We start from the raw sequence: 23,690 nt of genomic DNA on the forward strand, positions 1-23,690 counted from the left end.
TTGCTCTCCCCCATCCCCCCACCCTCTCCTGCTATCCTGTGGGGGCTGAGGACAATTGTAATGCTGCATATAATGACACCACTATTCCCAGCCAGAATGGAGATGATTGAGTAATTCTCCTGTCAATCAAGCCTGGAGTCTGCACTGCTGTAAGTGACTGGGATTGATTTTACGGACATAATTTGGATGTAACTGTCCTCCACTCATTGCAAGTTGCTGGAGAAATAATCAATTTGTATTATGTAACTATCTTCCACTCACTAGAAATCACACTATCAGGAGAAGTTGTTGTAGTTTAGGTCTAGTTTGTAGAGACTCTTTTCAAATAGACTCTAGACTGTTTGGTGTATTGTGCTGTTTAAATAGACTCTGTTTGCTGAGTAAATAGACTTTGCTGTACATAGACTGTGGGCCCTGCCCCGCCTCCAACTCATTGGCTTACCCAGTGATGTCAATAGACACTGCAATTGTAGTGCCCTACTGCAGTCATGGCTGAGGTCAGTTAACTCAGCTAAGACTGGTGACAGAACTTAGGACTTTCTAGTTGTAGCTTGCACCTAAAAGCTGTGTGAGTTTAAACACGACATAGCCTGATGCCATGGAAATTTGGTTTTGATTGTGGTAGTCTTATGGATAACTTTTAAAACGAAAAAGGATTTTCCTTGCAACTGCTTCAATCACTTTGATATTTTTCTTAGCAAGTATGCTGGGTATGCTTAGAGTGGATAAGTTGCCTGGTCCAGATGGCTTGCATCCCAGGTTGCTAAGGGAATTGGGGGAGGAGATAACGCAAATGACTTGCCATAATTTTCCAATCTTCCCTCGATGCCGGGGAGGTGCCTGAGGATTGGAAAGTGGCAAATGTGACACCATTGTTCAAGAACGGGTGTAAGGACAATCCTAGTAACTACAGGCCGGTCAGTTTAACATCAGTGGTGGGTAAAGTTTTAGGAACAATAATCAAGGAAAAAATTAACGGGCACTTGGAGAGGTTTAAGCTAATTAAGGAGAGCCAACACGGATTTGTAAAAGGCAGATCGTGTTTGACTAACCTAATTGAATTTTTTGATGAAGGGAATGCAATGGATGTTGTCTACATGGATTTTCGCAAGGCGTTTGACAAAGTACCACATACAAGGCTGGTTAACACAATTGAGGCTCATGGAATAGGTAGGTCAGTGGCAGCTTGGATAAGGAATTGGCTTAAGGACAGAAAACAGCGAGTTGTGGTAAATGGCTGTTTTTCAGACTGGAGGATGGTAGACAGTGGTGTTCCCCAAGGGTCAGTGCTGGGGCCACTGCTTTTTTTGATGTATATAAATGACCTGGATATTGGAATACAGAGTAGAATTTCTAAATTTGCCGATGACACCAAACTTGGGGGTGTGGCAAACAATGAGGATGATACCAATCGACTGCAACAGGACATAGAAAGTCTAGCAGAATGGGCAGACAAGTGGCAGATGGAATTTAATACAGAGAAGTGTGAGGTGATACATTTTTGCAGAAGGAACAGGGAGAGGCAATATACACTTAATGGCACAGTTTTAAAGAGTGTGCAGGGACATGGGGACCTGGGAGTTAATGTGCATAGGTCCCTGAAGGTGGTAGGACATATTGAGAGAGTGGTTAGCAAAGCATATGGGATCTTGGGCTTCATAAATAGAGGTATTGAGTACAAAAGTAGAGAAGTTATGCTGAACCTTTATAAAGTGCTGGTTAAGCCACAACTGGAGTATTGCGTCCAGTTCTGGTCACCACACTTTAGGAAGGATGTGAAGTCCCTTGAGAGGGTGCAGAGGAGATTTAGCAGAATGGTTCCGGGAATGGGGGATCTTAGCTGCAAGGACAGGTTGGTGAAGCTGGATTTGTTTTCATTAGAGCAAAGGAGGTTGAGGGGTGATTTGATAGAGGTGTACAAGATTATGACGGGTTTGCATAGGCTAGACAGGGAAAGGCTGTTCCCACTAGTTGATGATACAAGGACCAGGGGACACAGATTTAAGGTTTTGGGCAAGAGATACATGGGGGAATGTGAGGAAAAACTTTTTTATGCAGTGAGTGGTGAGGACCTGGAACTCGCTGCCGACAGAAGTGGTGGAAACGGAGACACTCAATGTTTTCAAGGGGAGACTGGATAGGCACTTGAGGGAAATAAACTTGCAGGGCTACGGGGATAGAGCGGGGGAATGGTACTGACTGGATTGCTCTACAGAGAGCCGGCACGGACTCGATGGGCCGAATGGCCTCCTTCTGTGCCGTTATGACTCTGACTCTATGACTCTATAAGTAAATGCTTTAGCTGTTGGTAACATTGGTGGTCAATAATTAACACTTGATTTTATTTCTACCCATAGTGGTTCCTTTATTTTACCAACAGTGGACACTGTTGGTGAAATATCTTTCACCACATAGAAGTGGGCAGCCAGCACCCATGTTTTATTTATTGCAATCCTACACTTGAAACCGCTTTTGGGGCTTGTGCTACCTCAGTATTACTGAAGTGGATGGCTGGAATTTTTCCTGGTATTTTCGATTAGGATTCAATGCACATTTTTTGTGGGCTTTTCTTGTCTCTCTTTTCCTAGCCCCTTTCGTACAGCAAAGTGCCCAGAAGAATTCCATCTTCTGTGGCAGACAAGTAGAATCTTGTCGACACTGAGTGAGCAAATGTGTCATATAGAAGTGTTCTTATTTTATTATGATCACTTAATTGATGAAAAGAACTCCCCATGAAAATATGTATGCTTACAACAACCTAAATTTCCACGTATTTGCACAAACTGTTTTGAAGTTGCAGTTACAAATGAAATTCTGTACGGAAGATCTGTACAAGTAATAAGAAATAACTTTTCTATTACAGTTGCACGAAAATAATTCACACCTCCCGCCAGCCCCCCCCCCCCCCGCAACACTTTTGTAGGGTCCTCTCCATATCACCTCGCGCTTGTGTCCTGAGAGGCAGCTCGGACTTCCACTTGTACTGCTCTAGATTCTTTGCTCGGGCATGCACAAAATCATAGTGATTGACTTTCTCTTCCTCTATCAGTACCTCTCTAGACGATACCTATTGAGGTAGCAAAACCTGTTATGTGGGGAACGTCAAGTATGGATGTGAGCCTTGTCATTATTTGGCTGAGCATTGAGCTGCCAACCAGTCTTGGAAGTAATATTTTAAAACCTATGTACTTACCTGGTTTTACACAAGTGAGTAGTGTTTACAGCTAGCTGTGTGAAGAAATGTTTTCAAATTAAGTCTGGATCATCAGCTCAAAAGTAAAACACATAACTGAAAATTATGAAAACCTCAAAAATAAATAGAAAACTCTGGAAATACACAGCATTTGAAAACAGAAACCAGGTTAATGTTTTGAGTTAACAACAGAAAACGCTGGAAAAACTCAGCAGGCCAGGCAGCATCCGTGGAGAGAGAAACAGAGTTAATGTTTCAGGTCTGGGACCCTTCGTCAGAACTGGAAAAAGCTGGAAATGGAAAGCAAGTTTAGGGGCTGGGAAAAGGGGAGGGGATGAAAGAACAGAAGGGAAGGTCAGTGATAGGATAGAAAGCAGGAGAGAGTGAGAGACATTAAGAGATATTCAAGGTGAGAGGAGGTGGTAATGGGACAGGTTAAGGAACAAAGGATGGCTCTAGATGAAGTGTGAATTGCGCTGGCAGAATGAAGGACAGCTGCCCTGTGGGAGGGAAGAAAAAAAGGCCAAACAAAAAGTGTGGATAAAAAAAAGGAAAATATATATGTGATCGGGGCCGAGGTTATGATCTGAAATTGTTGAACTCTATGTTGAGTCCAGAGGGCTGTAGAGTTCCTAATCGGAAGATGAGGTGCTGTTCCTCGAGCTTACGCTGAGCTTCCGTGGAACAATGCAAGAGGCCGAGGATGGTGAGGTCTGAGTGGGAATGGGGCGGTGAATTAAAGTGACAGGCCACCGGGAGCTCGGGGTCCCCCTTACGGACTGAACGGAGGTGTTCCGCAAAGCAGTCACCCAATCTGCGTTTGGTCTCCCCAATGTAGAGGAGACCGCACCGTGAGCAGCGAATACAGTATATTAAATTGCAAGAAGTACAAGTAAATTGCTTTTCTCTCTCCACGGATGCTACCTGGCCTGCTGAGTTTTTCCAGCGTTTTCTGTTGTTATTTCGGATTCCAGCATCCGCAGTATTTTGCTATTAATGTTTTGAGTAGTGAGTTCTGCCATAATGCATTGTTTTGGGCAATGTGTAAAATCTGGTCTAGGCCCTTGGTGTTTTCCAACCCTAAGCATGCTTGGAATTGTGCTATTGTAGGAGTCGCTGGAAATAAACAGACTGCGAGACTTTCATAGCAGCAAAGAAAAACGCGTGTTAGCTTTATTAACTCTCCACATGGACTGAGGGACTCGGCCTCGTCGCAGGGCTATGACGTCATCGCACAATCGACGACTCTTAAAGGGACCCTGCCCCGATAACCCAACCAAGTTCCGTACATAACGTGGAGCGATAACAACATTGGCTATACATAGTGAATTGTGTTACTGTCCCTATGTGGTCTCCGCCACACTATTGAATCTCCAGGTTCTGATTGACTTGCTGTGTTCTGTGTGTCAACTGTATGTCGCTGTTGCTACTCATTGATGTTACAGTTTAGAAAACATTTTTTTCAGTTGCTGAGAGCAGGCTTTAACAGCTTTTGGAAAGATTGTTACCAATGTTTTTGCCAAGGTCAGATGTAGGGGAGAGCTTTATTATAGATTTTGTAAAAATAGCTTTTTACTAGGCGAGTTTCCTGTGTTAATGGCTGCCCTGTTGCTACTAGGTAAGTGAATAGTTTCAAGATTGCTTTGACTGTGTCAAAGAATCCAAAAAAAAAATGCCGCTTTGGAGCCAGATCTTTGAGTAATTGTCAGCATATTACGTAGAGGTTGATTGGAGCTTAGTTTTTTTCCCCTGTAAGTAAAGATGTGAGGCTGGTAGTAAAGAAATTTAACTCTGCCAAGTCTGAGTACCAGTAACTTTTGAACTTTTAGTTCAGTCAGTGACATTATGTACCTTAAATCCTGCATGGTTTGAAACTGATGTAACTGACTGACTGTGTTTCCTTCACTAGCTTACTTTAGATGCTCTTAAGCACAATAGCATGGCGTTCATACAAGGGGATACAACATTCCTTTAAAGCAGAGCTTGAACCAACTTAGAAGAGGAAAAAAAAGTAGCCTTCAGAGTAAGATTCCAAGAAAAATGTTTACTGCATCTACAGTAAGTTTGAGACAGATTTCGGAGTTTGATAGAAAGGACACAGATTTAAGGCGAGTGGCAGAAGAACCAAAGGCGACACGAGGAAAAACGATTTCTTTTTATGCAGCGAGTGGTTCAGATCTGGAATGCAATGCCTGGAAGGGTGGTGGAGGCAGACTCAATCGTGGCTTTCCAAAGGGAGTTGGATAAGTACCTGAAGGAAAAAAAATTGCAGGGCTACGGGGAAAGGGCGGGGGAGTGGGACTGGCTGAAATGCTCTTGCGGAGAGCTGGCACGGGCTCGACTGTCCGAATGGCCTCCTTCCGTGCTGTAACCATTCTATGATTCTAAATTGAAACACTAACTTATTTTTGAAATGTGATTTGATTTTGTCTGGATTGTGCAGGTTCTTCTAATTATGTTGCTTGGTTTGAAGTACCACTGATTGCTTCTCTGTTGATGATAATTGTGCTGCAGCCAACCCTTTCATAACACTTAGTTTTAGCTGGTTGTGGATTGGACAACTTTCCTAATGGTGTACGTGTAATCTTTTTGTCCTGAGGGAATCATTGAATCTGCAAGCTTGCATTTGTTTTTCCTGAAGCCCTTAATTAAAAAAAAATGCTTCCTTGATCTATTTTGCATCATATTGCTTTTAAATATAATTTATTTACCATACAAGTTTTGCCATTGAGATCGTATTTTGAACTGTGTAACAGTCAGGTGAAGTTCTGGTGGTAATGGGACTCTCACCGGTGCTGGTAGTGCTGGTCGGAATTTGAAGAGATGAGTATCATACATCATTCAGTGTATTTGATGAGTGTTTTCCTATAATGTATTAGTGCCAATGTGTGAAATAATCTTGAGTGATGACACGATTTCTGTTGTTGGTTTTTCTACCTTGATATTTTTTGTTCATAGTGCACTTACTTACGATGTTTTTGGGGTACCTGACTTGGAGAAGTTACTAACTCTAATGGTACCCTGGAGCAAACTAAATGTGTAGAGTTGAAGCCTCCGTTTGTGAATGCGCCTTTGATGTTAATCAGCGTCTTTGTGCTTTGGGGCCAAAGTTACACCTCCAATCGCGGCAAGGACCAGAACTTTTGTAGGTCCTGAGAATACCGGAAGATATCGGCTGCCTTATTGACCTTCCAGTGGGTCCAGTAAGCTCTAGCTGTACACTGGTTTACAAATGAAGCTGGGAAGTGTGATGCTTGTACAGCCCAGTGACCTACTTAAGTATTGGTCTCCTGTATGAGGGACAGCCTAAAGACAATGTATCAAAATATCTAATATCGACCCTTGCAAAATACCACAATTCTTTGTGTATTGATCTTATTTGAAAATCTATATTTTTCGATGTACAAAGAGTTTCCTTTTATTAATTGCACCCCTGGTGATTACAGACTGCTGGGTTGTGGGGAGACAATTTTGCATGCCTAAATGCAGCTGAAAATGTGATTTCTGCTCCTGTTGGTTGTGTTTCAGGTCTCATGTCATGAAGCAGTACTGCCCCACTGTATGGATGTGCTATCAGTGCTGATGGCACAACTGATCCAATATGAATGTGCATGATGTTGGAGGAAGACGACGCTATGAAGATAATGAGTTTACGTTGCGGGTTTACCCGGGGAGTATAGCAGAAGGCACCATTTATTGCCCTGTCACTGCAAGGAAAAACACCAGCGCAGCAGAAGTTATAGAAATTCTTATTTACAAATTGCAGCTAGAAAAGACAAAATGCTACGTCCTGGCAGAAGTGAAGGAGTTTGGTGGGGAGGAGTGGATTCTCAATCCAACCGACTGTCCGGTGCAGCGCATGATGCTTTGGCCGCGCAGTGCCCTAGAAAATCGTTTCAGCAGCGAGGACTATCGCTTCCTGCTTCGAGAGAAAAACCTCGATGGTTCTATTCATTATAGCAATTTTCAGTCATGGCTGAGAGTGACGGAGGAGCGGAGGAGGATGACGGAGCGAGGTTTTTTGCCTCAGCCCCAGCAGAAAGACTACAATGATCTGTGCAATCTACCAGACTTGAATGAAAAAGCACTCCTGGACAACCTGCGCAACAGGTTTAAACAAGAGAAAATCTACACCCATGTGGGAGCGATTTTAATTGCCATAAACCCTTTCAAATTCCTTCCTATTTACAACCCCAAATATGTAAAAATGTACGATAATCACCAGCTGGGGAAGCTGGAGCCCCATATATACGCTATTGCTGATGTAGCGTACCATGCCATGCTGCAACGCAAGAAGAACCAGTGTATAGTTATTTCAGGCGAGAGTGGTTCAGGAAAGACACAAAGTACAAACTTCCTTATTCATCATCTTACTGCTCTGAGCCAGAAGGGATTTGCCAGTGGAGTGGAGCAGATTATTCTTGGAGCGGGACCTGTACTGGAGGTAAGATGCAGTCACGTACTGTAGTTTCCTCTTCAGGGAATAGAAAGAAAATCATTCTTAAAAATTAACAGATGTAGCGAAGTGCTTGATTTTTTTGTTCTAATGCCAATACTGTACAATACACAAGTATTATGTTGATTGTGAGGTGTGGAATACCATTCAGCTGACCTGTTTAAAAATCTGAAACTGTCGCTCTCGTATCCACATCATAATCCATCAAAGTAAGGTGCATCATTACATCCTTATTTTTAACTCCCCATTTTCTGCTATATATTTCCCAATGAGCAGCTTTTGTCAGGTGGGGTGATCCAGTCTACAAAGTACGCTGATTGCGTCCAGTGCCTCTTTAAGACCAGCTGTGCCGAAGGTTTATATACACTGAGGGGTTAAGCTACTGTTCACTTTCTTCCCCCTCCCCCGATTGATGTAGTGCTCCATTTAGCAGCCCGGATGAGAATTGGTTGAACATGCCTACAAGGAGTCATGATTAAGAACCCAAGAATTTTTAGGACCAGGAAGAGGCTATCCGTTCCAATAAACCCATTTCTTTTTGAAAGATCTCAATCACATCGAACTACCTTTTGTAAAACTAATTTTGATTGATTTTCAGTACAACAGAAATAACATCAGCAGGAAGGAGGAACGATCCCTTCTCCTCCAGAAATACATTTAATTGCATCTTGAATCCATTTATGCTGCTTAAATTACTGGTTGTGTCGCAGCTAACTGCCTGCAACCTATGCCACTAAGCCATGCTACCTGAATTCAACTCAGTTACAGTTCTGTTCAGACAATGATTAAAAACAAAATGTCACAGATTCCAAGAGTAACTAGATGCTCACAAGCTTTATAGAAGGGGCCAAGGCCAGTAATAAAGGATAACATTATAGTTCAAAAGATTGAGAGATCAAGAAATAAATAAAGAAATTATAGTTAGATGATGTCAAGCCTGTAGATTGAAGGAGGTAAGGAGTTTCACAGTTTTTAAGTCCTGGGAAAGAATGAGTTAAAGTGCATTGAGTCTTGATTTCAGCCTCGCGAGGACTCTAAAACACAAGGCAGTCACTTGCAGAAGCTTTGACTGTGTTTTCAGGAATTCTTGAGAACCCTCTGTTCTCCCTTAATAAATCAACAGTAAAGAGTCTCTGAATTTGGCTCTGCTTTTCTCAAACTGTAATTGATGCAGTTGGCTGCCCACAAATTTCAGTAAGCAAGATAGGTCCCTGTAGTCGGAAAAACTTCAGTTTGAAAACTACATTCCCTAGATCAATCTGTGTGCGTAAATTATGCGTTAAACCTGGAGAAGTGATTGCATCAGTTCTGATCCCTAAGAGCACCATAAAATGTGCTACAAAGTCTGCAACTTTGGCAGAGGTGAAGAGGAAGAGAGCGAGAGGCACAACACTATGGGAAGTAAGACTAAACATACTGCTTATCGCCAGAGAGCAATGGACGTAAAATCTCTGAGCTTTTGGAAAATATGCATATCTTATCATTAATGTAAATGTGTTTTTCTGTTTACACACTGTGGAAACTAACTTTCTCAGCATCCTCCGCCTCTTTGTCCACAGTCCCCCATCGACTCGGGCCTCTGGCCTAGCTTGGTGGGAATGCAGAAAACTCATAAATTTTAAACCCCAAGCGTAGTCAAATCCCATTTTCATATGTGCTGACGGAAGCTCTGCTTTCCTTGGAGGCCTTATCACTTATCACTTCAACAGGCAGGGTTAGTTCCTGACGAAGCCAGGGGAAGGCTGCTGTGGAGGTTCGGTCATGTAGCCGTTTGGAGAACGTTATCGACGTGCAGACCTTTGGAATGTAGTTTCTGTTGGTCTTCGTTTTCGATTTAATATTTTTAGAAACTTGAATATAATTTTGGCAAGAGTTTATGGCATCTTTGGTTTAATCGATAAATGCAGCATATAAATGGACAGATCAAGATCTTGGGTTCAATTGTTCTGTGCTGAATTAGCTCATTTCAACCTGGATATTCATAGGAATGCTACAATTTGCCTCGATGCCTTGGACCGAGAGGGAGAAAAATAAGTTATTTTTGCTGATCACAGTCCTGTGATCCCTGCTCAAAAATGAATGTGTGGATTTCAGATTGTCCCCCATGATGGAACAGGCTGCCACTGCTCATTGTCTAGATTTACGTTTGCAGAATGATGACTTGGACACCAGAGTGCTGCTGGTGCCTATGGCATCGTGCCCCAGCATGAATCAGCACATTCAGGAATAGAAGAGAGAAAATTTGCAAAATAAAATAAGAATATTAAAAACAAGTTTTTTAAATGCAGAGATGTGTATATATATGAGATACATAAACTAACTAGGAAGAAGCAGTAGAGTACAGACATGGATGCATAATAATGAGGCCTGGCTAATTTTCCCAGTTACAAAGCTGAGTAGCTCTTAATGAATATCTGTTGCAAAACATAGTCCTTTGAATGATACATGATCTATAATGCTGTCTGTCTGTGTAAGTTACACTCTTCATCACCACCATATCAGGACAGCCAAAGACTTTCGGTGCATCAGTGTTTTGAAAGCGCTGGAAAAATATTCTAAATACTCATCGTTGATCTGTTATGAGGATGGATTGACCCGTTCCAAACTTGTTTTTTTTTCATTCCAATATGTAATCAGTTTTATTGAGTAGATATATTCTGTAAATGGTTAATGATCATACACATACTTTTTCCTTTCCACCATTTCTAATAAAAAGAAAGACTTAACATAGAAACATAGAAGATAGGAGCAGGAGTCGGCCATTCGGCCCCTCGAGCCTGCTCCGACATTCAATGAGATCATGGCTGATCATCCAATTTCAGTACCCGGTCCCTGCTTTCTCCCCATACCCCTTGATCCCTTTAGCCTTAAGAAATATATCCAACTCCTTCTTGAATATATTTAATGAATTGGCCTCTACTGCCTTCTGTGGTAGAGAATTCCACAGGTTCACCACTCTCTGGGTGAAGAAATTCCTCCTCATTTCTGTCCGAAATGGCCTACCCCTTATTCTTAGACTGTGACCCCTGGTTCTGGACTCTCCGACCATCGGGAACATCCTTCCTGCTTCTAGTCTGTCCAGTCCTGTCAGAATTTTATAAGTTTCAATGAGATCCCCTCTCATTCATCTAAACTCCAGCGAGTACAAGCCCAATCGTCTCAATCTCTCCTCGTATGTCATTCCTGCCATCCCAGGTATCAGCCTGGTGAATCTTCGCTGAACTCCTTCCATGGTAAGAACATCCTTCCTCAGATAAGGCGACCAAAACTGCACACAATACTCAAGGTGTGGTCTCACCAAGGCCCTGTACAACTGCAGCAGGACATCCTTGTTCCTGTACTCTAACCCTCTCGCTACGAAGGCCAACATACCATTTGCCGCCTGCTGCATCTGCATGCTTACCTTCAGCGACTGGTGCACAAGGACACCCAGGTCTCTTTGCACTTCCCCTTCTTCCAGTCTATTGCCATTCAGATAATAATCTGCCTTCCTGTTTTTGCCACCAAAGTGGATAACCTCACATTTATCCACATTATACTGCATCTGCCATGCTTTTGCCCAATCACCCAACCTGTCCAAATCATCCTGGAGTTTCTCGGCATCCTCCTCACAGCACACACGCCCACCCAGCTTTGTGTCGTCTGCAAATTTGGAGATATTACATCTAGTTCCCTTGTCTAGGTCATTAATATATATTGTGAATAGCTGGGGTCCAAGTACCGATCCCTGCGGTACCCCACTAGTCACTGCCTGCCACTTGGAAAAAGACCCGTTTATTCCAACTCTTTGCTTTCTGTCTGCCAACCAGTTCTCTATCCAAGTCAATACCTTGCCCACAATCCCATGTGCCTTAACTTATCGAAGGCCTTCTGAAAGTCCAAATACACCACATCCACTGGTTCTCCCTTATCTATTTTACCAGTTACATCCTCACAAAATTCCAGTAGATTAGTCAAGCACGATTTACCTTTTGTAAATCCATGTTGACTTTATCCGATCCTGTCACTGTTTTCCAAGTGCTCTGCTATTACATCTTTTAAAATGGACTCTAGCATTTTCCCCACTGCCGATGTCAGGCTTACCGGTCTGTAATTCCCCGTTTTCTCTCTGCCACCTTTTTTGAATAGTGGGGTAACATTAGCTACCCTCCAATCCATGGGTACTGTTACAGATTCCATCGAATGTTGGAAGATGATCAGCAATGCATCTACTATTTCTAGGGCCACTTCCTTAAGTACCCTAGGATGTAAATTATCAGGCCCACTTGCATTTATATCGAACCTTTCACGACCACCGGACGTCCCAAAGTGCTTTACAGCCAATGAAGTACTTTTGAAGTGTAGTCACTGTTGTAATGTAGGAAACAAGGCAGCCAATTTGCGCATAGCAAGCTTCCACAAACAGCAATGTGATAATGACCAGATAATCTGTTTCAGTGATGTTGATTGAGGGATAAATAATGTTCCCAGGACACCGGGGAGAACTCCCCTGCTCTGCTTTGAAATAGTGCCATGGGATCTTTTCCATCCACCTGGGAGAGCAGACGGGGCCTCGGTTTAACATCTCATCCAAAAGACGGCACCTCCAACAGCGCAGCACTCCCTCAGCACTGCACTGGAGTACCAGCCTAGATTTTTGTGCTCAAGTTCCTGAAGTGGGGACTTGAACCCACAACCTTCTGACTCCGAGGCGAGAGTGCTTCCCACTGAGCCACAGCTGACTCCTATAACACCCTTCCAATGACCCCTTGTCATGTTGCTGCAGCTCCATTTGCATCCACTCTTTGCGTTCTCTGTTTTAGATAATTTTGAATTCACCTCAAAGCTTGTTTCTGATGACATGCCTTCTTCCCTTGTGGACTAATTGCTTATGAATGTAGTGGAGAGTCCACAAGCTGAGCTCACTGGGAGGGGAAGGTAAGTTATACCATTTGGCTCTTGCACACCTCAGACTTTTAGAGGCTTGGGAATAGTTTACATGCCTGTTGGTTGGTGGTTTGGGGTGCATTGTGCATGATCTGAGGGCGAGATGATGATGATAGGGTTTTGCTGCACTTGTCTGAATTTGTGTTTTGGGAAAATTTGTATTTTGGAATTCTCTACCCGAGAGGGCTGTGGAAGCTCAGTCATTGAGTATATTCAAGACAGAGATCGATAGATTTTTGAATATATGGGGAATCAAGCGATATGGGTATCGTGCAGGAAAGTGGAGATGGGATCAGCCATGATCTTATTGAATGGCGGACGGATCAGGCTCGAAGGGCCAAATGGCCTACTCCTGTTCCTATTTCTTCTGTTCTTATATACTTACAAAAGTTTTGGATCTTTTGTTGTTTGTGGAACCAAAAGAGATGTTAATATTGTTAAAATACTATCAGAAGCTTTTGAAACAGTGAAGTGTTTTAATATTTCCATCATTTCTAAAAGTATGTTCACATAAAAATGGAAAAAATATTTGCAGAACACTTTCAGGAAAACAGTCGCCCCCCTTTTTAAACCAATGTTAGTACGTCACCTGTAGAATTCCGAAAGGTTTCTTGTTTGGAGTCCTGTTGGCTAACAATCTGAGGTCATTAATTTCAAACCAGTCGGGTTAATAATATAGCTGAAGTGCTCTGCATGAGGGGTGATTGTTTGAACAACGTGATTTGCTATCAGCCTATTACTGATTAATCTGGCTATTGGAGTATTCAAGTGCAGCTTTGGGAATGTGTTTTGTTAGCCTTCCAGTACTGAAAGCCAACATATCGCAGTTTGTGAGTTCATGTTTGTTGGGCAGGTGGAAGCAGAGCCAGTGCTTTTTTTGGTGTGTAATGTTCACTTGTATAGTGACCATTCCTTTCAACAGGAGGTTTGTGTATGTTTGCACAGTTGAAATGTTTTAATACCCTACTATATAAAAAAACAAAGTGATCTGGTGTCCCTGGTGTGGTCTTGCCTGGCAATGCTCTGCATTGTCAAAATAATTGGAAATAAAATACTGATGATTTCTATTTTCTTCCTTTTTGTGTTGGGGTATTGTTCCACCAGTGTTGACTGCCTCACCCAAGTGGCCATTATTCACGTGTGAACCTGGACCATGCATGTCAAAAGCCAATTTGATCATGGACAGCATCACAGCTGAGCCTTAATCTGTCCTCACCCGACATTCAAACACATACTGTGCAGCAGGACTCACTGGATGGGTACCAGGAGTAGGAATCTTGATGGTTCCACCCACACCCCTCACTATTCCCAAGGACACTGAGGACAATTGCAGCAACTAACTGCAGAACTGCAGAAAACCTAGTCTTTTTATTCCATGATTAGGACCAAGTAGTTACGGATATTATCTTGAGCTGCTTTTAGTGAATATACAGGCTTCAAACTCCTCTATAGATCATATCCAAATATGTTACGTAGGTTTGTGGGTAGGTCCTAATTCTGGTGAAAAACTGTGAGACATCAGTGCATACTATATTTTCTCCTCATTACCAGTAAAACAAAATGATACAGAAATCTTGATTTTCAAAGTGAGCTGTCAATGTAGTAAGTGAACACCATGTTGCTAGCACCGTTTCAGTCGAAAAGTAGCTCCTTAGTTCAAGACGGGCACTGCATTTTCATTACAATTAATTTTGTGAATTAAATATATTCATTTTGTACAGTCCTTGGTATTCAAGCATATATGAATCAATTTTCAAAACTGCTGCATTCTTTTTCCAAGGATTAAAATTAAAGTTCTGCAATATCTACTACTATATTAATTTAATTATTGCTAAATACTGACGTATCTGGCAAATGCATATTTCTGGCACTGTCTCGTGTTAGGGGTGTGGTGATGGTGTTCCAGGGAATCACATGTACTGTTGAAGTACACCGCAGGTAAATTAATGCAACGTAATGTATGCAGGATAGAATCTCCCATGGTGACTGTAGTGAAGGAACGATTTGGTATACTTCTAAGCTATACAGACTAGAAATTCACAGGGTTGATCCCATATCTACACGAAGTTAGATAATCTCAGCCTGGACAGTATTCACAGTACTGCATTTGGCTTCAGTACTCCTAGGCCAGAGAAGGGAAAATGAGTAAGTGTTATAATTCCTGTTCACTGTTCAGTGACTCCTGCTGGAAAGTGGACAAGTGTGGATACTGGGTGTGGACAGTGTCATCAATTGGGGAGGGGAGGGGAATGCAATCCATATTACATTAATGCAATAAACGAATTCATCATGGTCCAGTGTGTGTTTTTTCAGCTGGCTGCAGTTAGGACTGATTTTTTTTTTTAATCTCCCTTTTAAATAGGTCCATAAATGAGGAACAGCAAAATTATACCGAGGAAGTGAAATATATAATTTTCTCTCCTTGCACACGAACATTAGTATTCGTTACTAGAAAAAAATGTTAAAATAATTGATTTTCAAAAGTTCTCCAAAACATTGTAAGTAATTTAATGAATATTGGAATGATTCCTGCTGGAATAGCATGGCTGTTTCAACAGCTCAATAGTGACATATTGGCTATATTAGAGCATTGAAGCAGGTTTCCATTCATGTGCACCAGTTGAAACATTGGCTGAATGTTTAATTGCACAAAGAGCAGCAGGAAATTTACATAAGGTCACTGCTACAAATATTTGTCAGGGGCTGCAGTTCCAAGCAGTATTTTGCTCAAGGGCAACTCTTGATAATCATCCAACACACTGATGTACCGAGTTCTTCATTTGGGCGGTTGCTGAGTATAGCCGAGGCATTTCCTCACAGGAAGGTGAAAAAAATCAAAATGGCAAAATTATTGGCCCTGCAACTCCAATAGAGACCTTTTTATTTGGTCCTTGGATACTGGGATAGCCCCATCTCATAATAGCATTTTCTGTTTGTTTTTCTCTGGATAGCAAGGGGCAAGAGAGTAGCATTGAATGCAGCCCTGATGCCATTGCACCGCCAGGCAGACTATATCTGAACGTCCTGAAGCGCATGGAGCAGCACATCTGTTGCTGTAGTATGAATTACTACTGCTGTCACTCTTCATGACAGCCTATTTATATGAGTGAACGGACAACAGTTTAAATCTAGTATGCAGAGGTGAGAGTTGATGGTCGAAACTGAGCTAGCAGTATAAGGGCAGTGTGTGTATTCTCCCATTTATAATAGCTAAAATAACAAACGGAATGTTTGTGAATCATGTTCTGTTTTTCCTGTTTTTTTTTGTTTGTTCTGAAGTTGTTGAAGGTTTAAAGGAAAGAAATATAAAGAATCTTGAAGCATGGGTTCCTTGCACTCAATCTAGTATATTTGCCTTTCCACAGTGCTGGAGAAGGGGTGGGGGACATAGGGGCATGACAGTTGGCCTTAGCTTGTCCTTGGCTTAATGAAGGGAAAATCAGTTCGGGGTTTCTGCTTCAGTTGATCGTCTCGCGACACCAGCTGGGTGTGCATGTGTTTGGGAACCAGGTGAGGACAGGATCAGGCTCGGGTGTAATGGGAACATTTCAATTTTGACCCAAGCCATATGAGCACCGTTGAATGTTTCTGAAAGCCAGTAAGCCATTAGCAACTAAATAAATGTTGTACAATTTTCTCAGAAATGTAGCTGTCCCAAAGAATGGTGGCATAAGAGAGTCTCTGGTCACAAACATTATATCTGTATTAGACATTTGTACCCTTGAGGGTGAAATTTAATGACTGAAGTTAATATTTCAGCTATAGGCAATAAGGTTTGTGGAAACCATGTGCAGTGAGATGACTGGTCTGTAACCATTTATTACTATGCGTTGATGTGAGCAATAGGTGAGACTGGATGTGTATTTGACTCCTGGCTTGGCTTTTTACCACGCCTCTGCTGAAATGCTGGAACTTGATGTGCTTTTATCCATTACTGTGATGTGTATAGGTCACAAAGACAGTATCAGTTCTGTACAGTGTATGGGATGGAGTTGTTATATTTCACTTTTTTGTTGAATACTTCGACATGGTTTAGGAAGCAATGTTTCCTGCAATGGATATTATCCTGTTCAACTGACTTTCATTTAGTGGCCTCAGCATCCATCATTATGTTTAACTGCAAACTTTAAGCTGGTGATGACCATAATATGACCTCAAATCACTTACAGGCTGTTTACCTTCATTTCAATTTGCAGTTGGTCCGGTTGTGGGATTCAGTGCTGTTCCTTCTCCTTTTTTGTTGCTTTCCTGCAAACGCAAGTGATGTTTTTGACTTGAGCTACAGGATTTTAATGCAACTGTCAGCCCTCTGTTATTTTTGTCCTTCCACTGGGGAAGTGCCTGGCCTTTGTTTGCCCCCGTGGTATGATTGAAATCAAGAACGTATTATGTGGAGAATTTTATAAAGTCCCTTTAACACAGAAGAACATCCCAAAGCACTTCACTTGTGTAATCAAAAAAATGGATAATGAGCCAAAGAAGATATTGGGAGGGGTTACCAAAGGCTTGGTCAAAGAGGTGGTTTTTAAGGAGAGTCCTGAAGGAGGAGGTGACGAGGCAGAGGGGTTTAGAGAAGGAATTTCATAGTGTGGGGCCTAGGCAGTTGAAGGCATGACTGTCAATAGAGGTGTGGGAGAGAGGGGTGGGGAGAGAGATCAACAAGAGGCCAGGGTTAGAGGAATGGAAAGTGGGGGCGGGGTTGGTGATGGGGCTGGAGGAGGTTACAGAGACGGGGAGCGGCCATGAAGCGATTTAAACACAAGGGAACCTGAGGCATTTGTTGGGGGGACGGAGTTAGAGTTAATGTAGGTCAGCAAAGGCAGGAGTGATTGGTCAGTGGGATTTGGCGTGGAATAGAATATGAATGACAGAGTTTTGGATGAGCTGAAGTTCATTGACAATGGAGGATGGGAGACCAGCCAGGACAACATTGGTATAGTGGAGTCTGGTGGTGACAATGTCATGGATGAGGGTTTCAGCAGCAGGTGGGGTGAAGTGGGGTGGAGGGGGGAGATGTTACTGAGGTGGATGTCGGCGATCTTTGTGATGGTAAGTATATGGGGTCGGAAGCTCAGCTTGAGGTTGAATTGGACGCAGAGGCCGTGAGCAGCCTGGTTTAGTCTGAGACAGTGGCTGGAGTTGTTGGCAAGGGTAGGGAGTTTGTGGTGGAGGCCAAAGACTTCTAGTCAGAAAATTTCTGAATGTCGGACAAGCAATGTAACAGCACAGGTAGTGGAGGGGTTGAGAGAGGTGTTGGAAAAGTAAAACCGGATGTTGCCTTTTTTTTGATTAGTTCCTGGGATATGTGTGTCGCTGGCAAGGCTGGCATTTATTGCCCATCCCTAGTTGCCCCTTGAGAAGGTGGTGGTGAGCTGCCTTCTTGAACTGCTGCAGTCCGTGTGGCGAAGTTGCTCCCACAGTGCTGTTAGGGAGGGAGTTCCAGGATTTTGATCCAATCTCCCATTTATATTCACTAAAAAGAAGCTGACCCCCATGTGTGCAGGTGATGTTGCCAAAGTGCATCATTTAGATGAGGAAGGGGTCATGGATAGATCCTTGGAGGACTTCGGAAATAACAGTGCAAAGGCAGGAAGAGAAGCCATTGCTTAAAATGCACAAGCTATGATAAGATAGGTTAGAGTGGAACCAAGTGAGGTTAGTTCAGCCGAGCTAGACAGTAGAGGATGTTGGTGTGGTTGACCATGTCAGGCTGCAGAGAGGCTTCTGTGATGCTGTGTATTACATTATTTCTCAGAGTGGCCCTTGCAAAACGCTGCTTGGGATTATGGGCCTCGGAAAATAGTGATACTGCTTTAGATTGAGATTCTGTTTGCCAGTAAATTATCAGAGATTGGCATTTGTAGGCCCTTGAGGGAATGCTGACACCGAAGGCACTTTCTAACATAAAATAGGGTACCTCCAAAGACCCAGTGGCATTTGGAGGGGTATGAACAGAACATAATTTGGTCGTGATGGATTCTTAGGAAAGGGGCTGTTTGCATTGTCGCTTGTACTTCGCATTTTAGGATGGGGAGACAATTTTACAGTTTTTGGGAGCAGTGGGGAAAGGAGTTTTGGAGATGTACTGTCTTATGTGAGTGACAAAAAATATTGAACTTGTTGCAGCAGCCTTGTGATCCTGAGGTGGCCATTGTGATTTCCGTAACTCCTGTCCAGAAAGGCTGGTTGCATTTGCTGGATCAAAATTTGTAAATCTGCTTAAACAGCAGCTTGTCATGTCTCTCAAAATGTGTCGTGTGCAATTAATTATTTTGAAGTGCAGTCGCTGCTATGCAGCTGAACACGGCAGCCATTTTGTGCACAGCAAGGTCTCGAGCAAAAATGAAATGAATGAGCAGTTGGTTTGTTTTGGGTGTGGAGGGAGGAATTTTAGTCAGGACACTGGGAGTATTCCCAAAGGTAGATGAGCCTTGGTTTAATGTCTGTTTTGAAGGAAAGAACCTCCGATAACGCAGCAATCTCGGTGCTCCACTGAAGTGTTTACCTCGATTATATGATCAAATCATGGAGTGGGACTTGAATAACCTCCTGACTTCGAGGTGTGAGTGCTATCCACTGAGCCACTTGGTGTGTTGTCATGTGCCCTCAAGGCCACAATCCTTCCAACATTCTCCTGAGAGGGAGAGATGAGATTCCTGGATCTTGTTTGGGACGTGGCATTTTTAATGCATTTTGAATTTGTTCTCCTGCATCTGTCCTGTTGTGTAATTATTTTTGGACCACACCCAGGATTTTCAGCACGTTATAATTCAGCTAATAATGGCGTGTCCGATGACGATGATTTTTGAATTTCCTTGGTCAGTTTAATCCTGTTTGATGCATTGACTGCCAATCATTTGTATGAAAACTCAAAAATAGGGAAGTCATGTCTGGCAGAATGGTGGTAATGAAGAGCCTGGGCTTAAAACAGAGGAATATCTAGAGGGAGTCCTTTATGTTTAAAGTTCATGATGCGCCTGGTGGGGTTACTGGGCTCCCGGGGGGTCCTACCTGTCTGCCCCATTAAAATGAAGAGCGTTGTTCCAGAGGCAATTCCCCTCTAACTGACTAGATAGGAGGAGACTGAAAATGGCTAGTTTCCATAAGGCAGGAAAATTAACATTATTTTAATAAATTTTATCAGAAACAGTCTTAGATTAATTTTTTTTCTGGGTGTACACTGAACAGAAAGGATGCCCGCTCGACATTTTCCCCCGATAAAGGTTCATGTACTGAAAAATTAAGTTAAAGTCTATGAATATTACATTGTTGCAGCCTGATCTGTTATATTTAATGTTAGTATATGCGCTCCCACTGAATGATCTTGTTAACTTCTAGTCTGTTTGGCTGACAAAGTCATATTCTTGTTGGTTTTTACAGTGCTTATTTTAAGAAGTTGACGTATTTATTTATAGAGTATAGTTTGTTTTGAAGTTCAGATAGTTTGAATAACATTGTTATTTTTATGTTTTATTTGCAAGCGCAAATCCTTTTTCTATCCTGAGTTGTATGTGTTCTCAGAAATGATTCATGCAGCAGATGATCTATATTTCCAACTTCGAATGCAGCTCTTTATTTTGATCCTTCCAGTATTTCCTTCAAACTTCCCCCTTTTGCCATTCTTCTGAAGACAGCGATTCATTCTCGGGTGAGAACATGGTCTGGCTATAATAACCCCCATAATCAAATAATACCTGCAATCTTTAGTTTTGTATGTATTGGACTACAGTTTGATGGGTGGTACATAACAATAACAACATAATAAATAGGAGCAGGAGTCGGCCATTCGGCCCCTTGAGCCTGCTCTGCCATTCAATGAGATCATGGCTGATCTAATCTTGGCCTCAACTCCACTTTCCTGCCTGTTCACCATAACCCTCGACTCCCCTGTAGTTCAAATGTCTGTCAATCTCAGCCTTGAATATATTCACTGACCCAGCCTCCACAGCTCTCTGGGGCAGAGAATTCCAAAGATTCACGACCCTCTGAGAGAAGAAATTCCTCCTCATCTCCGTCTTAAATGGGCGACCCCTTATTCTGAAACTGTGACCCCTAGTTCTAGATACCCCCACGAGGGGAAACATCCTCTCTGCATCTACCCTGTCAATCCCCCTCAGAATCTTATGTTTCAATAAGATCCCCTCTCATTCTTCTAAACTCCAATGAGTATAGGCCCAACCTGCTCAACCTTTCCTCATAAGACAACCCCTTCATCCCAGGAATCAACCCAGTGAACCTTCTCAGAACTGCCTCCAATCTACGTATATCCCTCCTTAAATAAGGAGACCAAAACTGTACGCAGTACTCCAGGTGTGGTCTCACCAACGTCCTGTACAGTTGTAGCAAGACTTCCCTACTTTTATACTCCATCCCCCTTGCAATAACGGCCAACATTCCATTTGCCTTCCTAATTACTTGCTGTACCTGCATGCTAACTTTTTGTGTTTCATGTACGAGGACACCCAGATCGCTCTGTACTGCAGCATTCTGTAGTCTCTCTCCATTTAAATAATATTTTGCTTTTCTATTCTTCCTACCAAAGTGGATAATCTCACATTTTCCCACATTATACTCCATCTGCCAAATTTTTGCCCACTCACTGAACCTCTCGATATCCCTTTGCAGACTCTGTCCTCCTCACAACTTGCTTTCCCACCTAGCTTTGTATTATCAGCAAATTTGGCTACAATACACTCTGTCCCTTCATCCAAGTCCTGAATATAGATTATAAATAGTTGAGGCCCCAGCGCTGATCCCTGTGGCACCCCCTAGATACAGTTGCCAATCTGAAAATGACCCATTTATCCCAACTCTGTTTTCTGTTAGTTAGCCTGTTCTGTTCGGTGTTAGCTGACCTGCCTTTGAGTTGCTAATACCCATGGAACTCCATCATTGAGTAACTGATTTAAGGAGAGGAATAAAGACAAAAACTGGAATAAGAAATTGAAGGAAGAAATAAAGTGTGACCCTGTGATCAACTGTTGACAGCCATGATGTAAGCAAGGTGAGGTGGGTAACAATTGAAGTCAATATTTACTGGAGTAATTAATTACTTTGGAGGGAAGGAGATGGACTGAGACAATTGTTACCGGAACCGGTCTTGCATTAAGACCAGTCTGTAATGTTAACAGTCATAATTCTTCTCTTCTTCTTAGGCAGTCCCTCGGAACCGAGGATGACTTGCTTCCACATTAAAAATGAGTTCTCAGGTGACTGATGAGTCCAATGCGGGACCTACAGTCTCTGTCACAGGTGGGGCAGACGGTGGTTGAAGGGGCGGGTGGATGGAGTGCTTGGGTTGACGTGCACTGCCTGCGCTTGGCTTCCACTTGCTCCTGGCGAAGAGACTCGAGATGTTTGGCGCCTTCCCGGATTCTTCTCCTCCACTTTGTGCGGTCTTGGGCCAGGGATTCCCAGGTGTCATTGGGGATGTTGCACTTTTTCAAGGAGGCTTTGAGGGTGTCCTTGAAGCGTTTCCTCTGCCCATCTGGGGCTCTCTTGCCGTGTCGGAGCTCCGAGTAGAGTGCTTGTTTTGGGAGTCTCGTATCGGGCATGCGGACAATGTGACCCGTCCATCGGAGCTGATCAAACGTGGTCAAAGCTTCAATGCTGGGGATGTTGGCCTGAGCGAGAACACTGACGGTGCGCCTATCCTGCTAATGGATTTGCAGGATCTTGCGGAGGCAGCGTTGGTGGTACCTCTCCAGTGCTTTGAGGTGCCTGCTGTACATGGTCCATGTCTCTGAGGCTTACAACAGGGCGTGTATCACTGCTGCTCTGTAGACCATGAGCTTGGTGCTGGGTTTGAGGTCCTGGTCTTCAAACACACTCTACCTCAGGCGACCGAATGTTGCACTGGCACGCTGAAGGCGGTGTTGGACTTCGTCATCGACGTCTGCCCTTGTTGACAGTAGGCTGCTGAGGTATGGAAAGTGGTCCACGTTGTCCAAGGCCTTGTCGTGGATTTTGATAATCGGGGGGCAGTACTGTGTGGCGGGGGCAGGTTGGTAGAGGACCTTTGTCTTACGGATGTTTAGTGTAAGGCCCATGCTCTCGTACGCTTTGGTGAAGGTGTTGACGATGGTTTGGAGTTCGATCTCTGAGTGAGCGCAGACGCAAGCATCGTCTGCATACTGTAATTCGATGACAGAGGATGGGACGACCTTGGATCTGGACTGGAGGCGACGGAGGTTGAACAGTTTCCCGTTTGCTCCGTAAATTAGCTCCACTCCAGCGGGGAGCTTACTGAGGGTGAGATGGAGCATTGCAGCAAGGAAGATCGAGAAGAGCGTTGGTGCGATGACAGCCTTGCTTGACCCCGGTCCGTACGTAAATTGGGTCTGTGGTGGAACCGTTGGTCAGGATCACGGCTTGCATGTCGTCGTGAAGCAGGCGGAGGATGGTGACCAACTTTTGAGGGCAGCTGAATTTGAGGATGACGGTTCATAATCCCTCACGGTTGACAGTGTTGAAGGCCTTTGTGAGGTCAAAGAAGGCCATGTACAGTGGTTGGTGCTGTTCCCTGCACTTCTCTTGTAATTGACGCGCAGTGAAGATCATGTCCATTGCACCCCTTAGTGGGCGGAATCCGCATTGCGACTCTGGGAGGAGCTCCTCGGCTAATGGGAGGAGGCGATTGAGGAGGATTCTTGCGCTGACTTTCCCTGTGGCAGACAGCAGGGAAACTCCTCTGTAATTACCGCAATTGAACTTAACACCTTTCTTGAAGATGGCCACAATTCCGGCGTCTGAGATCCCCTGGCATGCTTTCCTCCTTCCAGATAAGAGAAATGCGTTCATGAATTCGCGCCAGTAGTGCTTCTCCACCATGCTTTAGCGCCTCGGCAGCGATTCCATCTGCTCCTGAGGCCTTGTTGTTATTCAGTTGTCGGATGGTCTTTTCAACCTCATGCCGGGCTGGGGTTGCGCTGATATGGTGGTGGATAGCATGCTGCTCTGTCAGCTCCATCAATGTAGCCCCAAAACACTGGCGGCAACAGAAGCAGGAAAATCAACGTTGAAGCACTCCAAGACCCCGCTAAGAAAGCCCTATTCAGCCTGCACCTCTCCAACAACCTGACGACTCCCAGTGATGCAGAGACACAGAGTGTCCAC

General features: G+C 43.4%; 1 protein-coding gene across 3 annotated transcripts in view; it reads left to right on the plus strand.

Moving 5' to 3' along the window:
- Window positions 1–23,690, plus strand: part of myo9aa (myosin IXAa) — a 285,301-nt gene that overhangs the window by 41,592 nt on the left and 220,019 nt on the right. For all 3 annotated transcript variants that reach the window (XM_085972436.1, XM_085972435.1, XM_085972437.1), the window contains one exon: window positions 6,722–7,637. In XM_085972436.1, coding sequence (XP_085828562.1) covers window positions 6,795–7,637 — 843 coding nt within the window. In that variant the 5' untranslated portion in view covers window positions 6,722–6,794. The remainder of the gene's footprint in view (window positions 1–6,721; window positions 7,638–23,690) is intronic.

Source organism: Somniosus microcephalus, chromosome 32, assembly GCF_052327205.1.
Source record: "Somniosus microcephalus isolate GS21.2 chromosome 32, FLI_Smic_1.0, whole genome shotgun sequence".
In the NCBI taxonomy this organism is placed as follows: Eukaryota; Metazoa; Chordata; class Chondrichthyes; order Squaliformes; family Somniosidae; genus Somniosus; species Somniosus microcephalus.